The sequence below is a fragment of the Pelodiscus sinensis genome, chromosome 5, assembly GCF_049634645.1.
Source record: "Pelodiscus sinensis isolate JC-2024 chromosome 5, ASM4963464v1, whole genome shotgun sequence".
NCBI lineage: Eukaryota > Metazoa > Chordata > Testudines > Trionychidae > Pelodiscus > Pelodiscus sinensis.
Window position 1 is genome coordinate 130,825,834 of NC_134715.1, and position 19,956 is coordinate 130,845,789.

At 49.2% G+C, this 19,956-nt stretch overlaps 1 protein-coding gene across 3 annotated transcripts in view; it reads right to left on the reverse strand.

The window, feature by feature from the left end:
• Positions 1-8,268, reverse strand: part of ALMS1 (ALMS1 centrosome and basal body associated protein) — a 99,602-nt gene extending 91,334 nt beyond the window's left edge. For all 3 annotated transcript variants that reach the window (XM_075931031.1, XM_075931030.1, XM_075931029.1), the window contains exon 1: positions 8,109-8,268. In XM_075931031.1, coding sequence (XP_075787146.1) covers positions 8,109-8,222 — 114 coding nt within the window. In that variant the 5' untranslated portion in view covers positions 8,223-8,268. The remainder of the gene's footprint in view (positions 1-8,108) is intronic.
• Between the last annotated feature and the right edge of the window lie 11,688 nt (positions 8,269-19,956).

The following is a 19,956-nucleotide window of genomic DNA, read 5'->3' on the forward strand; positions in this document are numbered from 1 at the left end:
TTGGAAATTCAGTGGCACGAGTAGCTGGTTATAAATATAAAGAGGCCAGATGCAGCCTGCAGGCCGGATCAAAGTATAAGGTGGGCCGGATCCAGTCCCTGGGCCACATCTTACCCAGCCCTAAGCTAATGTCATCTTGGCTGAGATGCACAAAACAGTTACAAATAGAAAATAAATTTAGCCCAGAAAAATTGTCTGAGGGTTTGTTCAGATAAAGTATAGAGCAGAAAAAGTCAGGTTTTCATAAATTCCTGTTCTCTCCACTAAATATACATTGAGAAAAAAATGGCTGAGTAACTGAACCAGCATATCACATCTATGATGATGAATTTTTTGCTAGGGAGAGTAACTTCAGTTTGAAGTCTCTAGTGTTCCCTATATTTTGTAAAAGGAAAAATGGCATTAGGGTGGAAATCTCTATTTCATTAGGCAATAAAACATAGTGTATACGTCCTTGTTCTGAACCAGAGTCTTCTGAATGTATCACAAACAGAATAGAGCATAACAAAGAAAGCTAGAGGGACCTAGCCAGAATGCAGTCCCCAGTTGAAGAGTTCAATCTTCAAACAGTAAACAAGTGCTTCTCCCAGAACACCAAAAATCAGAATAGACTCAAAGAATTCTATTTAGTTTGTCTTTATGAAATGCATAATGCTATGGCTGGTTTTAAAATATTGTATTACTGCACGTGGAATTAATATTATACCTTATTACAATCAAATACTGAACTAATGTAACTTTTTGTATTTTATTTCTTTAGATTTGGGGGAGGGAGAAAAGAATGAATTAACTCATACAATCATATTCAGCTAAATGCAAATTTCGAGCATGTATTGCAAATATATGCATGTGGAAGATAAATTAAACACAGATAAAGGGCGGAACCAATCCTACAAGCCCTAAACATCAGGGCTGGGGCCCGCTTAACACTTTGATCCGACCCACAACCTGCATCTGTCTACTTTCTATTTATATCCTGCTACCTGAGCTACCAAATTTCCAGGTGGTAGCTCAGGCAGTAGGATCCTATTTAAATGGATCATGGCTCTCGGGGGTCATTGGTGCTACCCTTGCAGGAGGCAGAGTCATAAGCCCTTTAAATAGCTGCAGCAACCCTGGGCTGCTGCCAGGCAATACAGAAGTGGCAGGGGTCAGAGCTGCGAACCCTTTACTGTATTTTCAATTCAAAGTCTCTAGCCCCAGACAACTCTGGGGGGAGGCTAGTCCCCTACCTCGCCCTTTCTTGGGGTGGGGACCAGATGGGGCCAGCCTGTGACCACATACCAAAATTCATTAAGTGGCCCCTCTGCAAAAATTATTGCCCACCCCTGCTATACATGCACATCTTTTCATAAGTAATACAATTCAAATAGACATACAGCATGTACATTATCGCACATCTGATCACTGAATGTGAATCATCTCAATTTACAATACACAGACACTTGTCCTCGGTGAGTACTAAACCTATCATAAGTCTGAAGTTTTAAAAGCCTATTTAGATTTTAACATAAAACAGAACATTTCTTAACGTCTCACTATATTTGTGCTTTTAAAAAAAATCAAAAATTGCCATAATAAAGAATTTTATTAAACTTTGTAAATATGCTTCATGTAGGCTATAGAACATCCTACTGAATAGAGAAGATCTGAAAAGGCAGAGTTTACTAGAACACTACCTATACATTGTACAGCAATACAGCTCTCACAACACTTGGAATCAGTGCGTAGGTCACTCTACACTATAACCAGTACAGCAGTGCATCTGATATACCACAGTGCCATACTGCAACTACTTCTTATGTTAACAAAAGGGATTTTTCTGTCGCTTTAGCAAATTAACTTCTCCAAGAGGCAATAGCTAGATCGACAAAAGTTGCAACTACACCGGGAGATAGATTGATTTAATCACAGCACTCAAGACGTGAATGTTTTCAAACTCCTCAGAGTGGATCTAATTTATAAGCAGTAGGCTAGGTAAGAATCCCACTGCTGTAGGAAAAAGATCTTTGTGGATGGAGGAACAATCCTTTTTTGAAGAATTAAACTTGAAGGAGCAGGCAGCTGTTAATTCAAGAAAATTTAGGGCTGGCAAACAGGTGTAAAAAACTGAGGAAAGATGAGGGACTTCATCAGATTGCAGGAAACCCCTCAGGACTCATCCCTCCTCTTCAATAAGATTACAAACCTCATCTTTCCCTTACCCTTATTTAGCAGTCTCTCAGATGCAAGGCCATCCCCAGGAGGCCTAGGGTTCAGGGCAAACTCTCTCCCCAGTGTCCCAGGCTGTGGCACTGCAGGCCCTGCCCCACTCCTTCCCACAGTCCCCGTCCTTGCTCTGTCCACATCCCACCTCTTCTGGCCTGTGCTCCACCCTCTCACTCCCCCATAGCATCCCTTACTCCAGACTCCCTCTTCACATGACACAACTTGGGATATTACCGGGAGGTGGGGGGGGGGCAGTCTAGGGCAGCAGTAGAGGTTGCCGCACACACACTCATCGCTGTGGAAGGAGCGAGAGCTATGCAGCACCCTGCCCTGCTCCACCGCATCACTTTCTTCCCCACCTGCTGCGCTAAGCTTCACCATGGCCACAGGAAGTGGAGCACCCCAGCCCTGGCCTGCTTGCCAAAGCCCTTCCTGCCTCTGCAGTGAAGAGGAGCACAGTGGGCTGGGAGTAGATGGCGAGGCAGGCTGCCGGATAGCTCCAGTTCCTGCAGTGAGTGCAGGAATGGGGGGAAAACCCTGCTGCCACCCCATAGTAGGAGCCTCCCCCAGGTAATCCACTGGGTCCCACAGTTCCATCGACAGGACACTTGATCTGACCTTTGCAGGGCCCCCAAAGTATGGGGCCTGAGGTGACTGACCCAAACAGTTATATGGATGGGATGGCTCTGCTTAGATGGTATGAAAGATGGGAATAGTTTTATTTTGAGGTAAAAGAAGCTAGTTAAACTTTTTTATACTATTTATAATTGAAAATAGTTTGATTTATTTAAATGTATTATAGATTATTATAATATTTTATGAATTTACATATATTTGTAATTACAGTTAACATTTTTAAATCTAATTGACAACAATGCTTTACCTATCCTGCTTTAGTTATACATGCTAAATACCTGCTAGCATTCAGCTTCCTGTTATAGTACAGTATCTTTTCATTCATCCAAAACATTATGCAGATTATGATACACACACACACAGAAATCACTTGCTTCCACCTAAACAGCTACACTTAGCTTAGTGCAACACAGAAATAAGGGTGGCAATGTGAAAAGTGACATGCCTCAGTAACACTTTACATGGAATACTTAGCACCCCATTGCCACCCTTACTTTTATGCTGCTGCTGCCACAGTAGGGGCTAAAAGCCAGAGGCTGGTCAACTCCAGGTGAGGGATGGGGAAGTGGTGGCTAGCTGGGTATGGGGACAGTGACTATAGCTCCAGGATAGTAGACCTCTGGCAGCCCCCTTTTCCTTCACCTCCCATATGTGCATCACCCTTCTGCGGCACTCCAGACAACAGGGCTGGCAACCAGAGTTCTTTATTAGGAAATATCTGCTGTTATTTATTGTATCTCCCTTGACACATTCCTACTCCTCCTTGCGAGGCCTACCCCATAATTTGAGAACCGCTGCTCTAGATCAGTGTGAATTGATACTTGTTTATGACCTTAGAGATTAACAAAAATATATAGTAGCATGAGCTTTCATGGGCAAAACCCACTTCTTCACATGAGCCTGAGTGGAGAAAAAAAGGGAACTATCAGAATTTATAACAGAAAAAGAAGGGAGAGGGGAAAAAAGTGTATCTGCCAATAGTAGTGCTAATGAGGCTAACGGAGGGTATGCCTACACAGCAGCATTATTTCAGAATAACTGACATTTTTCCAAAACAAAGACCAAGCCATTATTTCGAAATAATGGTGAGCTGAAAGACTTCTTACTCTGACTCCTGTAACCCTCATTTCACAAGAAGTAAGGGAAGTCGAAGGAAGTGTGTTCTTCCTTAAACTTCTTGCTGAGGAGACAGAGCCAAAAGCCAAATTAAGCTATTTCAACTTCAACTATGCAATTGAAGTAGCTTAATTCGAGTTTTGCCCTGCTGTGTAGATGTACCCTGAGTGGGATGGAAGTGTCCCATGCTTAGCTTTTCATGTCAATGACATGTTACATGTAAGGAATACTGGTTTTAGTTATTCAATATACTTGTAAAAGCATAATTTCAGATTTTAAAAGAAAATATGCAGAAGCAGTAGCTTCTACAGTTAAGATTACAACCCACCATTTCAATAGGAATAGCTTAAGAAAAGCTCCCAAAGTAACAGGTGAAAAGTTGCATATTTCTGCCTCCACAACAATTTTACCCATCTTTATTGACCTCTGCTCTCTCCCAGACCCATGGTCATCTTCATGCTATGGTTTTCTATGGCCAACTGCTCAGCATATGATCCAGAGATTTATTCAGTGCTCCAGTGATTTCAAAACACACTTGTGATGTTGCATCCAATATTCTTTATGGAAATATGCTCATGAATATGAAACAATCTGAATAAGCTTTATACAAAATACTTCATGTACTGTAACATCATTAGAAAAGTTATAATCTGCTGATTGTGTATATTCTATTTGTGTGCATGTACCATTCTTATATCTGAAGTTAGAAATATGAAGTAAAATCTGTTTTACTAATTTAGACATGCTAAATGAGGGCCATTATTAGTACACAAGGAACTTAACGGCCCTGAACCCTAGACAAAGATCTATGAATAGCCTTGTTTTTCCTTGTAAGCCTGGACTATGGTTGATCCCGCAAAGATATGTGGCTAGGTCACCTGATGCTGGAACCCATTTTGGATGCTACAATTTTCTAATGAAGGTGAGAAAAGTTTGAACTGGACACAAAGGATCCCCACCAGGGGCAGAATCTATATAACGGTGGAAAAATCAAACGATATGCAGCAGCCAAGATACCTCTGCTTACCACCCAAGATGGATGCTGGAAACAACTATGACTAAACAGGGGAAAGGATTGAGCCCAGATTGGGAGGCATTCCAGTCTGTGAAATAGGATGATTAGAAGTCCATGTGGAGCCCCACTGGGGCTCTTGTGCATTTCAAAGCAGAAGCGCCCACATGGAGCCTGGGGTCAGCAGGGGACTCAGAATCCCGCACTGGCCCCTGACTCCATGTTGCGCTTCCTCTCTGAAATGCACAAGAGCCCCCACTGAGGACTCTTGTACATTTCAAAGCTGGTACTCCATATGGAACCCAGGGTTAGCTGGGGATTCTGCAGCTGACGCCGGGCTTTACGCGGCAGTGCCACTTTGAAATGCTGCACCAAAGCCCGAAGTCCCCACCTGATCCCCAGCATTCCAAAGGGGCAGCACCACACAGAGCCCAGGACCCATGCAGTGCTGCTGCTTTGAAGTACTCCCGCCCACTTCTGCCCCTGACAGAGGCAGCATGGGGGGGGGGGGAAGCAATTAGTCAACTATCCTGTTGACTATCTGATAAGCATTTGCTTATCAGATAGTTGACTAGTCCTTAACATTCCTAATTAGAACTACTGCTTGATAGGGTGCCCCAGAAAGCAAGCAGATAGGTAGGTTCAGTGGTATTTCAACAAGATCAAGTGACAGTCTCAAAGGAACCTCTATGACCAATTACATTACAGCAGTGACTTCAAAAACAGTTTTGACTGAATAAGAAATTTTGAATAAATGGACCCAGCATTTCACCCCAGGTGATTAACATTGTGCTCTCATTCTAGAGAGTGGATTGCTGCTGTTATTAATCCAAGTCCAAATATTCTGAGCTTCACTTTTAGATCTATTACAGTTTTCTTTTTTACTGCTTATCACTGGCATAACTGCCACAATCCTACAGTATAGTAGTGGGTAACCAGAACTATCCATTCATCTATTTGTCCTCTGCTTGTTCCAGATATAAGCAAACTTCATAAAAGAAACTGCAAAAGACTAAATGTTACCTATTTCAGACAGCTATAGTTAGTTATTTTGACTCACACTCAAATACCCTCTAACAGCTTGTCTTTCATATTGTGACTCCAACGACAAATGCTTACATACTTGGGGTACACTGTCCTTGTTTACAACTGAAACAAACCTATTTCAGTTTTTTTTTGTAATATCACACTTAAAACTAAAGAAAAATGCTTGTCATCATACCCAAGTTGTCCTTATCCTTTGGGTTAATGCTCAATTTCCCCACCCCCCTAAATTTACACTGGGATTAAAATTAAAAGAACTTGGATCAGATCCCTAGACACAAATTTAGAATTTTTTTTTTTACACTACAAAGTCTAACACTAAGATAAAATGTTCAAATCCTAAAGAAAACATCACCCTGAAGAATCTGCAGCCCACTCAGAGTTTTGACCCTGCAAAAGCATGCAACAACTCAGGCACTTAAATGTTTGAAACCTTTACAGAACAGGGCCCTATGTGATTCTCTTCAGGGCATGAGAGACAGAAAGTGAAATCCACCTATCTATTTTCACTGGCAAAGTTGAAAGGAAAACCTAAGTAAAAAAACACCATGACAATGAAAAGTAAATTAGACTTTTAAAACTTCTTTGGATTGTAGCAGCCATGCGATACCAATCCCATATTACAGTAAGAAACATGGGTGTCCATCCACATATACACGTTTCTAACAGCAGCATATTTATTATGGGAGCCCAATTTGAGACAGTGAGGTTCTATTTGCTGCAGTTCTGAACCCCATTGATTTCAGTTGTAGCCTTGAGTGCTGCACTAGGGATGTGAAAGGCTAGCCAATTAACCGCTAAGTATCACCCTTAATGGGTGATGCTTACCAGCAGTATTCCCTGTAAACTGAGTGCTTGAGTGGCTGCCAGGACAGATTCTGATGCCACCCAGCAGCTTAGCAGTGTGCCCACAGCTGCCAGCAGCATGTGTTTCTATTGGTGGTGCACATCAGCACATGCCCTGATGCACGTAACAAAACTCAATTTGCACATGGATGGAAAAAATTTAAAAAAACATCCCTTACCAGTTCCCAATCAGCAGGGGCTGGAGCCGCTCCCCGGAGCAGCCCCCACCTTAATCGGTTTCCTGGTTATATGCCACATAAAGGTCACATTTTACCAGTTAACCCATGACATGGCATTTTACATCCCTACTCTCTGCAGCTCTGGACAGCAGGCAGCAGAGGTCTCACGCTGCGCACCCCCAGGGAGGGAGGTGCCCCAAACCAGTGGGGTTGCGCTTTGGCCAAGCTGTAGCCAGCGATGTAATGATGCCCCAGGCCAACCCAACAACCCACCTGCCTGAAGCCTGCAGAGGGGGGGCTCTAACCACAGGCCCACCATCACGGCGTCTGGGCACTGTCAGGGTGCTCGCCACCCACTTTGGGCCAGGCAGCTCCAAGCCCCTGCCCCTAACCCTCCTAGGTGGCTCCAACCCCCCCCCCAGTCTCCCAGGCAGCTCCAAGCCCCCCCAACCCTCCTAGGTGGCTCCAACCCCCCCCCCCCAGTCCTCCAAGCAGCTCCAAGCCCCCCCAACCCTCCTAGGTGGCTCCAAGCCCTCCCCCCTGTCCCCCAGGCAACTCCAAGCCCCCCCCCGGTGACTCCAAGCCCCCCCCGTCCCCCAGGCGGCTCCAAGCCCCCCCACCCCTCCTAGGTGACTCCAAGCCCCCCCAGTCCCCCAGGCAACTCCAAGCCCCTCCCCAGGCGACTCCAAGCCCCCCCGTCCCCCAGGCGGCTCCAAGCCCCCCCACCCCTCCTAGGTGACTCCAAGCCCCCCCAGTCCCCCAGGCAGCTCCAAGCCCCCCCCAGGCAGCTCCAAGCCCCCCCCAACCCTCCTAGGCGACTCCAAGCCCCCCCCCAGTCCCCCAGGCGGCTCCAAGCCCCCCCCCCGACCCCCAGACGGCTCCAAGCCCCCCCACCCCTCCTAGGCGGCTCCAAGCCCCCCCCCCAGGCGCATGGGACCCAGCAGCCTCACTGGGCGGGGGAGGGGCAGCCTGGGGCCAGGGATGTCCTGCTACACAGGAGCGCCCCCACCCATAACCGTCCCGCCCCCCAGCCCAGCGTGGCCGAGCCGGGCCCCCCAGATACTCACAGGCGCCTGGCCCGACCGCTCCGTCCCCCCCTCCTTGTCCAGCTCCATGCTCCCGCCACCCCGGCTTCTCTGAGGTAGCGGCACCCACTCGGGCCGCACAGGCCAGCTGCGCATGCGCGGCCACCTCCACGCCCGTTGTTAGGGACTCTCGCTCCGGACAAAAGGAGGGCGGGGCCTCGAGACGGCGGGAGCCGTTGGGGAAGGGGGAGGGGCAGAGGGCGGGGCCGGGGGCAGAGCGCGCGACTCTATCAGCAGCGCGAGGAACAGCGGTTGGGCGCGCGCGCCGCGGAGGGGAGCGGCGCCTGGCGCGGCTAGTGGAGGCTTGAAATGCCCGGATGTCAGTTCTGCGTTCCTCGCCCGCTGCTGCCGCAGGGCGCCCCCTGCAGCTGTTAGCCGTGCACTGCACCGCCCTTTGCACAGCCCCATACCCAGCACAGCCCTAGCAGTGGTACCATGTCTGCCCACACCCAACAGGGTGGCCTGGCACCCCCTGTTCACCTGGCACGACTCCAAGGGGGCCAGCCAGAGGTGACCATGGTGCGCAGCTCTGGCAAGACCTGGCTGAGCTGCTGCAAAAGCCAGCAGGGAGCCAGTGAAAGAGCTGGCAGGGACCCAGTTTGCAATAGGACAGTACCTGCGACACATTTAAGTGCCTTTCCCCGAGGAAGGTCACCGTTTGCCACCTGGGAGGCATTGCCAATATGAAGCTGCTGCGTGGTACCCGCTGGTTTATGGTTCTTGATGCCACGGATGCAATCCAGGTTGAACCTCCCAAATCTGGGATGCGCTGGTCCGGCATCATCCGTGGTCCAGCAGGAGGACTTCCCATCCGATCAATGCTGATAAATGCAAAGTAATGCATATTAGAAAACATAATCCCAGAAATGCATATAAAATGATGGGGATTAAATTAGCCATTGCCACTGAAGAGAGAGATCTTGTTGTCATTGCAGATTGTTCTCTGAAAACATCCACTCAATGTGCAGCAGCACTCAAAAAAGCATGTTAGGAATCATTGAAAAAGGGATAGCGAATAAAGCAAAGAATATCTTAGTGCCGCTATATAAATCCATGGTACGCCCACATCTTGAATACTGTATGGAGATGTGGTTGCCTCATCTCAAAAATGATATATTAGCATTGGAAAAAGTTCAGAAAAGGGCAACAGAAATGATTAGGGGTTTGGAATGGCTGCATATGAGGCAGGACTAAGAAAACTGGGACTTTTCAACTTAGAAAATAGGAAACTAAGGGGGGGTGATAGAGGTCTATAAAATCATGGCAAGTGGGGAGAAAGTGAATAAAGAAAAGTTGTTTACTTGTTCCCATAACACAAGAACTAAGGGTCACCCAATTAAATTAATAGCAGGTTTAAAACAAACAAAAGGATATATTTCTTCACACATCACACAGTCAACCTGTGGAACTCCTTGCCAGAGGACGTTGTGAAGACCAGGACTTTGGCAGGCTTCAAAAAAAGAAATAAATAATGGAGGATAGGTCCCTCAATGGCTATTAGCCAGGATGGGTACAAATGGTGTCCCTGGCTCCTGTTTGTCAGAAGCTGAGAATGGTGACAGGGGAGGGGTCGCTTGATGAATCCCTGTTCTGTTCATTCCCTCTGGAGCACCTGGCATTAGCCACTCAGGAAGCTGGACACTGGGCTAGCTGGACCTTTGGTCTGACCCAGTATGGCCGTTCTTATATTCTTAGTTGTGAGAATGAAACAGCATTATGAAAAATGCTCCTCAGAAGAAGTGACTTTGTAGGTGATACAGACATGTCTGAATAATCCAGATCAGTGTGTTAGTAAACTTATTTTTGCCCCATTTTGATGGGCTGCCTACTGTATATTACTATGCGAGTAAATTATACTTTAGATATTTGTTGGAAATTTGTGTTTTGTGGGGATTATTTTACTGATTTACGCATTTCAAAAAGTGTGTATTCCAAATATGCATAGTGCATTAGTTTGTTGGAAGAGCATCAATTACATTTTTGCTGTTACTCTTGGACTTTTGAAATGATTTTTATTTCTCAGTATAATCAAACATCCAAGGGGAAGATTTGCTGTTTAAAAATACAATTTTATTAGGGATTTATCATAATAATTTCCAAACTGTTTTGTATGATGCTGAGATAAGTGTTTAAATTGATTTAAGCAATCCTTATGATTCATTAAATTACTTTCCCTTTAAAACTGAGTTTAGAATAAATGATATCATTTAAACAGTGGAGTGAACAGCTGTAATAGGAAAAATCTCGAATTTACAATCTCGGTTTTGTAATGCAGCGCGTTGAGTAATATTCAGTGAGTGAGTGACTTTGCTATTTTACCGCAGCTCTGAAGTGCCCCCTTCTGGACAGTGTCTACCTGCAGTTACCTGCCTCTTCTTCTCTATCACCTGTCAGAATCCACGTCCCTTCCAGACTGCAGTGCCCTTTCCCCTGGGTACTGCTCCACAGGGGACCCGAGTTACCTCTAAACCCATCACTTTCCTCAGTGACCCACTGCTGTTCTTCATCTAGCCCCTTCCCCCTCAAGTACAAACTGCACTCTGAACTGGCTATTTATCATTGTCCAGGTGCGTTTATACCTGCTGCCTATTTCTACCCTGGCTGCCCCTCTGCAGCCCTACAACCATTTCAGGCCCCTGTAGCAGAGCCTCTGTCTGGGCCTTGGTTAAGCCACGGATTCCCCTGACCTCCTGACCGTTCCCTACACAGCTCTGTTCCAGGTACCTTCCTAGTAAGCAGCTTGGTCCCTGCCCTCCAAAGCTAGAGAAGAGACTAAGCTCTTGCTGGGTAGCCACCTATTTATACAGCCCAGCTAGGTCCCGATTGGTTATCTCAAGCCCTTTTCCGATTGTTGCTGCCTCCATGAGGTGTTTAACCCTTTATTACCCAGGATGAGACAACCACTTTGTCAGAAGCACAAAATTTATGACTATCTTCATCTGTTATCTCTACGACTTCAGCGTCTTCTGCTGGTACCACCAGCAGGGCTGCAACGAATATACATCAGACAGTAAGCTATCTGTACCAGTAAAATAAAAAAAAGACTTTCTTCATCATCCAATGAAATCACGGGTAATTTCAGAGTCAGGACGAGCAACTTCCGGCAAGACTCCATAGACGAAAACATAACTTAGTTCATTTATGAAACAAATACTCCCATTCATCTTCACAACAAATGTGTCATTAGCATGGGTCAGTCATTATGACAAAGCTACATTCCACTCAGCAGAGTAGACACTGCTGGCAGGTTATTGTGTATGTGAGATGGAAATTGAACAGTGCGCAAAAAGCATTGAGGGGAAGTTAATTTGTAAGATTCTTATGGTTCATGCTGGATTTGCAATCACTGACCATTTACAAATCAAGACTGACTATCTGTCTAAAAGATCTGCTCTAGGAATTATTTGGGAGGGGGGTCTATGGATTGTCTTGTATAGCAGATCAGGTTAGACCACACAATGGCTTTGGAAGCTACGAAAGATGGAGCTCAAAGAGCAAGATTTTTTTTCTAAGGTTGCCAGACTCAAAGCTGCTATGAATGGGCAGTAGGTGATCCCCTTAGCTTGGGGAGGCAAGTCCCCTCCCTCCCAGCCCCGTGCACCAGAGTCCAGGCCTCCCCCCTGTAGCCACTGCTAGCCCCAGCCCAGCCTAACCCCTATCACCTCTCCCTCCCTCCTTCAATGTGGCTGCTGTCCTTTGCCCCCTCCCTGCCCCACAGTAATGTTCCCCGCCAGCCCTGGCCCGGTGCAGCCAAAGTCTGCCCCTGTCCTGGTCTGCTGGCGGGCAGCACAGCTGAAGCCTTCCCCTAGCCACCAGAACCGGTGGGTGGCACGTCTGCAGCCTGCCCTGACCCCAGTGAGCAGCATGGCCACAGCCTGGCCCAGGTCTGAAGAGCTGGCCAGGGGCTGGGTTTGTACTGTGCCCTGACTGGCAAGGCCCCACCCTGCAGCCGAGCCACCAGCCCTAGCGCTGAGCCAGGTGAGGCTGTTCGGATACCCTCTGCCCATGCCCCGATGGGGCTCAATAGGGCAATGTCAGCACCTTAACTTTAAAAAGGCAACCACATAACCACTAAAAATCTTAGTCTCATTACAGTGCCTTCAATCAAGCCTCCCCGAGAGCTGGGCTGGCACAGCAAAGCCGCCTCTCGGGATGGAGGGTTAACTGAGGCGTCACTGCAGGCACTGTGTAACGACTACGATTTCCGCTCCCAGGGAGCCACAGAGTGTAACCTATTGTGGAGGGAGGGGATAGGCTGGGCCTGCCATGGATGGGGGTTGTGGTGGGCTGGAGCAAGCAGGGTGGTGCTTCAGCCCCTAACGGTTAACTGCAACATAAGAACGGCCACACTGGGTCAGAACAACGGTCCATCCAGCCCAGTGTCCTGTCTGCCGACCACGGCCAATACCAGATGCCCCAGAGGGAGGGAACACAACAGGTTATCCTCACATGATCTCACCCCTGTCACCTACCTCCAGAGAAACAGGGGCTAGGGACACCATTCCTACCCATCCTGGCTCATAGCCATTGATGGACCTGACCTCATGAATCTATCTAGATCTTTTTTGAACCCTGGTAAAACCTTTTTTGAACCCTGGCCTTCACCACATCCTCTGGCAAGGAGTTCCACAGGTTGACTATGCGCTGAGTGAAGAAAAACTTTCTTTTGTTGGTTTTAAACCTGCTGCCCATTAATTTCATTTGGTGACCCCTAGTTCTTATATTGTGGGAATAAGCAAATCACTTTTCCTACACCAGTCATGATTTTATAGACCTCCCCCATCTCCCCTCCCTCCTCAGTCTCCTCTTTTCTAAAATGAAAAGTCCAAGTCTTTTTAAACTCTCTTCAGATGGGACCCGTTCCAACCTCTCATCATTTTTGTTGCCCTTTTCTGGAACCAGTAAGTCAGATAACCTTTTACATCCCTACTAAGCAGACAACTTTAGTCACACAAGCTGAAATGTTTTGAGTGATCTTGAGCACATTGCAGAGGCCGTGTTAATTCAAGTGAGGCAGGCATCCAAGAGGCAATTTGGTTTGGGATATTACCTTAGAGCAGGGGTGGGGAACCTTTTTTGGGGTTGGGGCCGCTAACCCACAGAAAAAATCAGTCAGGAGCCACACACAAGCAAGACAAAAAAACCCACCAAACCCTCACAGACGTGGCTCCCGACTGAGAAGGAAAGAGACATTCCCCATATTCCCCTTGCACAGCAGAACCTTGGGGGGCTGGAGCACCATTGCGGCTCCCCAATACCGAGGGAGAGCCTTGAGCCTCCAGGTCCGGATCCAGGCAACTTGGGGGCCGCTATCCATCCCCTGGGCCTGAGGTTACCCACCGCTGCCTTAGAATATTGACCTACTATTTTAATGGTGATCAAAGGCACCTGACAAGACAAAAGGGAGGATTTGGATGCCAGATATTTGATTCTCAGATATTTTCTTCCTTTTACTGTGCTCATAATAAACTCAAAATCTTAGACAGGAATTTAGCAGAATTTCTGACAAGTAAAGTCACCTTCCATCTCAAAGTCAAATTTGTCAATGCATCGAATTATTACAATTTGCCCTCTGAAGTGTTTTCCTTTATTCTCCGACATATAAAAAAAGCATTGTCCAGAAAAATGAAAATGTATTGCCACAGCGTAATCTAGAGAGCACAGGGCAGGGGCCAAAACGCCTTGTTCTATTCTGAGTTTTATTAATGATTCATTATGGGGAATTAAGCAATTCATTTCATTATTCTGTGTCTCAGTTCTCTGTATGAAGGGAGGACTAATCTCTTCATATTGTGAGAATTAACATTTGCAAAGCTTTGGATTTCTTCTAGGATAAAAGGTGGTATAAAACAACAAAATATTGGATTTTATGGCTAGAAATCAGGCGAGGCCTCATGTAAGCACTAGGAATGAAAAACATTGACCCCTCCGATTGCAGGCAAAAGAGAATTCTATAGAGAGTTTTTCCCAGTGACCAAGGGTGCATGCTGATATCCTGGCTCCAAAGCCTTTCTATTTCTTTATTGGTATTCTACCCAACATCTGATAATACAGCTCCAGTGAGTGTTTCAGTGACAGATTCGAGCCAGATATCTTGAGTCACACATTATGCAATCCTTATCCTCAGCAGGATGCTAGTAAGAGCCTATTAAATCTGCCCACACAACATTTCTAACGCGTGAGCAAAAAAGTGAGGAAATTATGATAGACTTATAGAGCTTTTCTCCAGATTTCACACGAATCGGAGAAAGTTCCTTATGGAAAATGTAAAACTAATTGTGGATTTTCCTGCTGAGATAATGTTTGAAGGTATAAGCTTTTCCTTAATGAAATCAAAAGTTCACAACTCAAAAGTAACATTTCTGGCAAGTATCTGTAGGGAATAGCCTTTGAATTGGTAAATTAGCTGCCTTAATATACCTCCTGTCAAGCTAAAACATGGCATTTTTGGGGCTATGTACTAAGTTTAAAAAAAGAAAAAATAAGTGAATTTAATGGAGGGGAAAGGCATCTGACTGGCAGGTCTGGAAGACAAACTCATTCCTTTAGTCTGGGTATGTCTATACTACAGCGCTAATTCGAACTAACTTAGTTCAAATTAGTTAATTCGAACTAAGCTAATTCGAACTAGCACATCTAGAACTAAAAACTAGTTCGAATTAGCGTTTTGCTAATTCGAACTAGTGCGTCCACACTGATTGGATGCAGGGGCGCATTTAAGGGCGGCTGAAACCGGTTCTGGCAGGGCATCAGGGCAGTAGTTGCTTTGTGTGGCTGCTGTCTGAGGCTATCTGAGGCTCGTGCTTAAAGGGACCCCCCTGGACAGCCGGTTCTCAGCTTTTCCGCTTGCTTGCCTACCTCGCCGAGGGACAGCAAAGCGTTTTTCTCTGTGCCTGTCTGTGTCGGTGCTTCCCTTCAGGGATGCTGCCGCAGGTGGCAACATGGAGCCAGAGCTCACCCTGCACTTTCTGGTGCAGTTTATGGACTTGCTGCTGCAAGCCTGCCAGCAATGGCTGGAGGCTGCCTGGTTCCACCTGGTGCACATCAGCCCCCTGCCTCTCCGCCTGGCCACCCTGGGGGCCATGGAGCAGCTGTGGCGGTGCCCGGGTGCCGGCGTGCCCCGCCGCATCTGGCGTCTGGACACCAGCAGCGACTGGTGGGACTGCATCATCCTGGAGCGCTGGGGAGACCAACAGTGGACCCAGAACTTCAGGATGAAGAGGTACACCTTCCTGGAGCTCTGCGAGTGGCTCGCCCCTGCTCTGTGCAGAAGGGACACTCGCATGAGGCCCACCATCCCCCTCCAGAAGCGTGTGACCATCGCCCTCTGGAAGCTCTCCACGCCGGACAGCTACCGATCCATCGGGAACCAGTTCGGCGTGGGGAGATCCACCGTCGGAGCGGTGCTCATGCAGGTACGGCACTCGCTGGCCACTGGGCCGGGAGCGAGGGGGGTTGCAAGGAGGGGATGGGCCGCCCCAGGGAAAACGGGGGGACGGGGGAGAGGAGGCAAAAGTGCCCCGCACCGGAGGGGCCGGTCTCTCCCGGCCGTACTACATGCTGCCGGGGCGGGGGTTGCTCCTGGGAGTGGGGCGTGGGGCACTGCCAGGGCACGAGCACTCCCAGCCACCTGGGCACCCCACTGATTCGCACTTTGCTGTGTCTCTCCGCAGGTGGTCAAGGCCATCAACCAGGTGCTGCTCTGCAGGGTGGTCCACCTTGCCGACCCGGACGCTGTCATCTGGGGGTTTGGCGCCCTCGGCTTCCCCAGCTGCGGGGGGGCCATCAATGGGACGCACATCCCCATCCGTGCCCCGGAACACCAGGCCTCCCAGTACGTGAACCGCAAGGGGTACTTCTCCGTCCTCCTGCAGGCCGTGTGTGACCCCCGGGGACAGTTCACGGACATTAATGTGGGCTGGTCTGGCAAGGCACACGACGCCAGGGTGTACCGGAACTCCTCCATGTGCCAGAGGCTGCACGCCGGGACCTTCTTCCCCGACCGCCACATCAGGGTCGGGGACGTGGACATGCCCGTGTGCCTGGTGGGGGATGCAGCCTATCCCCTACAGCCCTGGCTCATGAAGGCCTACACGGGGCAACTCAACCCCTCCCACCAGGCCTTCAATGCGAGGCTGACCAGGGCCCGCATCATCATTGAGGGGGCCTTTGGGCAACTGAAAGCCCGATTTAGGTACCTCCTCACCCACCTCGACCTTGCCGAGCACAACATCCCTCCCGTGGTGGCAGCATGTTGTGTGCTGCACAATTTGTGCGAGAGAAAGGGGGAGGCTTTCCTGCCAGCCTGGATGGCTGAGGCTGACCGCATGGCTGGCCAGTACGCTCAGCCCCGCACCGCCGCTGTCCGGGAAGCCCAGGGGGGGCCCTCCGGATCCGGGAAGCCCTGCAGGAGAGCTTCCAGGTGGAGGAGGAGGACTGAACTCTCCCTGCATGCCCCACTGGGGCCTTCTTCCACCCTCCCCACCTTCCCCTCCCTAACTTTCCTTCCTAATGTCAAATACAGACACCTGTTTAGGAAAAAAAACTCTTTATTTTACATAACTGGGGTGGGGGGAGGGAGGAGTGATGGTGGGAGAGGAGAGGGGGAAACCTGGGAGGAGGAAGCTGGAAGGAGGTGGAAGGGGAGGAAGGGAAGGGAAAGCTCAGGCTTGGGGGTCCGGCTGGCTCTCCCGTCTTGCAACACTGCGGGTGCGGGGGCTTCGGGGGGGAGCGGGTGTGGAGGGTGGGGCAGGAGGGACGAGGGGTGCGGAGGAAGCGGGAGAGGGAGCAGGGGCAGCAGGGGTGGGAGGAGGAGCGAGAGCTGGGGCAGCCACAGGAGCCGAAGCAGGAGGAGGCAGGAACCGGTCCACCAGGGTCTGGAGGTGGCCTCTGAGGCCACGGCCCTGCTCCTCCAGCGCATCCACACTCCACTGGTGCAGCCGAAGGTGCCGCCGCTGGTAGTCCTCCTCATTCCTGGCACGCCTGCTGGCCCGGGTGCAGGCGCGGGTGGCTGTTGCAGGCGGGGTGGTGCGCCCTGCAGTCCCAGGTGCTGTGGCTGTGGTGAAACAAGAGCAGCGGTCAGTTCTCCCTGGGGACAAGGTGGGTGAAACCCAGCCCCCCTATGCAAGGCCAAGGCCCCTGCATGACACCCAGCTGCTGCTCCATGGTGGGCAAGGCCCAGGCGCTCGGTCCCTGGGCTCCCTCTCCCCTCCACCCCCCCATACACATAAGGGGAGCATGATGGTACTCACAGGTGGAGGCCTCCCCGGCCTCGGACCACACAGCTGATGTGGTCTGTGGGGTTCCTCGGGGGTTCTGGGTCCTGGGAAGGCTCCCGGCAAGCTCCTGACTCGCGGCGTCCTCCGGCTCCTCCTCCTCGGTGTCCAGGATGGGTCCCTCTGCCCTGGGGTCGATGACCACCTGGGGGGCATGGACGGCGTCAGCCTCCAGGATGCGGTCCAGGGCGTGAAAGTGGGAGCAGGCCTCCGGGTCGGCCCCTGGCAGGCAGGCCCGGGAGTAGGACTGCCGCAGGTCCTTTATTTTACAGCGGACCTGCTCCCGGGTCCGCTGGTGGCCTCTGGCGGCCAGGCTGTCAGCCATGCGGCTGTAGACAGCCGCGTTCCTGTGGCTAGTGCGGCGATTGTGGACATTGGAGGCTTCCCCCCAAACCTCGATGAGGTCCACGATCTCCGCACTTGACCAAGCGGGCGCCCGGCTGGTCCCGGGAAGAGGCGGAGGGCTGGGTGGCATCGGGTGGCTGGCTCATGGCGTGCCAGGTGCAGGGTCTGCTGGGTGGGTGCTGGCAGGCTTGCAACTGGCACAAACTGTGTAGCCAGCCCGTACCATTTTAAGGGCTCCGGGGCCGGGAGGGGGGCAGACAAGTTTCCCTGGTGTTGGCCAGAGTGGCCACCAGGGCAAGCTGGGAAGGGCTAGCCTCCCACTAGTTCGAATTAAGTGGCTACACAGCCCTTAATTCGAACTAGCTAATTCGAAATAGGCGTTAGTCCTCGTAGAATGAGGTTTACCTAGTTCGAATTAAGTTCGAACTAGCGGAGCGCTAGTGTAGCGCCTATCAAAGTTAATTCGAACTAACGTATGTTAGTTCGAATTAACTTTGTAGTGTAGACATACCCTCAGAGAATAAGGATAGGAACAGCAGTGCAAGCATCTGCCATGATTCCAGTCAATAACTTTTAACTCTTACCTGCAGTCACTTCTAAAGGTTAAGAGGGTTGTTTGGTCTCCATAACCCATTAGATCTTCAGTTTCTGTGCTGAATAAGACTGCCAGCAAGGACCTGGTTTGTGCCAACTGTGCTGGTGGGTTTTGAACACACAGGGCCTGATTGTGCTGGGATGATCTAACTGTCTGTGAAATGACTGTTTGCGAAAGTCTTTCTGCCAAACAATTGATACAGGGATGAATTCTCAGGCTATGACCATGGCTGTTGGCATACTATTTATCCTTTCAATTTGGCATTCTTTATACTTGCCTAGAGATCAATGTTCCAGAGATTGATCTTCCAGGGTTCAATTTAGTAGGTCTAGTAAAGACCCACTAAATCAACTGTCAACTCTGGTGCTCCACATGGTCGTGAGGAGTAAGGGAAGTCAACGAGAGAATTTCTCTTGTCGACCTCCCGCTGTCAAGATACCACAGAAATTTGACTTAACGAGTTATAAATTCTCGTAGCTGGAGTTATATATCGTAAGTTGACTTTCTCCCCCTGTATAGACCTGAACTTTTTTGTTTTCTGCAATGGCATGCTCCAACCCACGACACCAAATGCATCATCAGGCACTGCCATCCAAGCTCTGTGAAATAAAGACCAAATATCCTACCCTCAACTCCCATTGGTATCACCCTGCAGAACTCATCCTTTTATTAGTTAGGACCTGATCTTTCAGAGGATCCATAAAGACTAACCCTTTGCAGGCCCTTGAAGCATGATGGATAAAAAAATTAAAATCAAAACTTAGATTTTTCTTTAAATTGGATTTTTAAAAACTGTAAATGAAAGACTTTTTCTTTTTTTAAATGTCACATTTAATTTTAAATAGGTGTATGGCAACCTATGTTAATGCCTAAACTTAATTTGAATTAAATAAAAAAATAGTATTAAGCAGTAAATGTTTGTGGCTGAAGTTTTAAAGTCAAACCACTGACCTGCTGGAAGTCACTAGCTAAGCAACTGCAACCAGAAGTTGTTGAAGTATTAAGTCTGCAGGTTCACTTCAGCTTTTTCAACTAGTTCAGTTCAATGACTAGTTCAAAGTTAAGTAATCGACTGGGAGTAGAAAAGGCAGAAAAGCTTGTTTTCATGGGTGCTGAGTGGAGTTCTCCTTTGAGAAGGCTAGTTATGGTTCCTCCCCTTATCCTCTCACCCCCATGGAGGCCCGAGTGTCCCCCCCAAACCCTGAGTCCCCCCCAGCCTATCTGAAGGAGCCCCAGGTCGAGCAAAGCCCCAAGACCCCCACCTACCTGGAGGGGTCTCGAGTCAGCTGCAGCCATGCCACTCCTTCTCTCACCCAGACCAAGCCACCCAGGGAAAAGTATCTCAGAGACTCAGGTCCAGAAGACACTTTTTATATACCCCATACAGCAGGGGTGAGGAACCTCAGGCCCGGGGGCCGGATGCCATCCCCAGCTTGCCTGGATCCAGCCCATGGAGGTTTACGGATCCCGCCCTGCGTTGGGAAGCCCATGCTGGTGCTCCAGCCTCCTGCCACCCACCCACAGGGCTGGAGCACACAAAATCTACCAGCCTGGGGCCCTGTAGGCTCTGGCATGTGAGGGGAATGTGGGGAGCGTCTTCTCAGTCGGGGCCTTC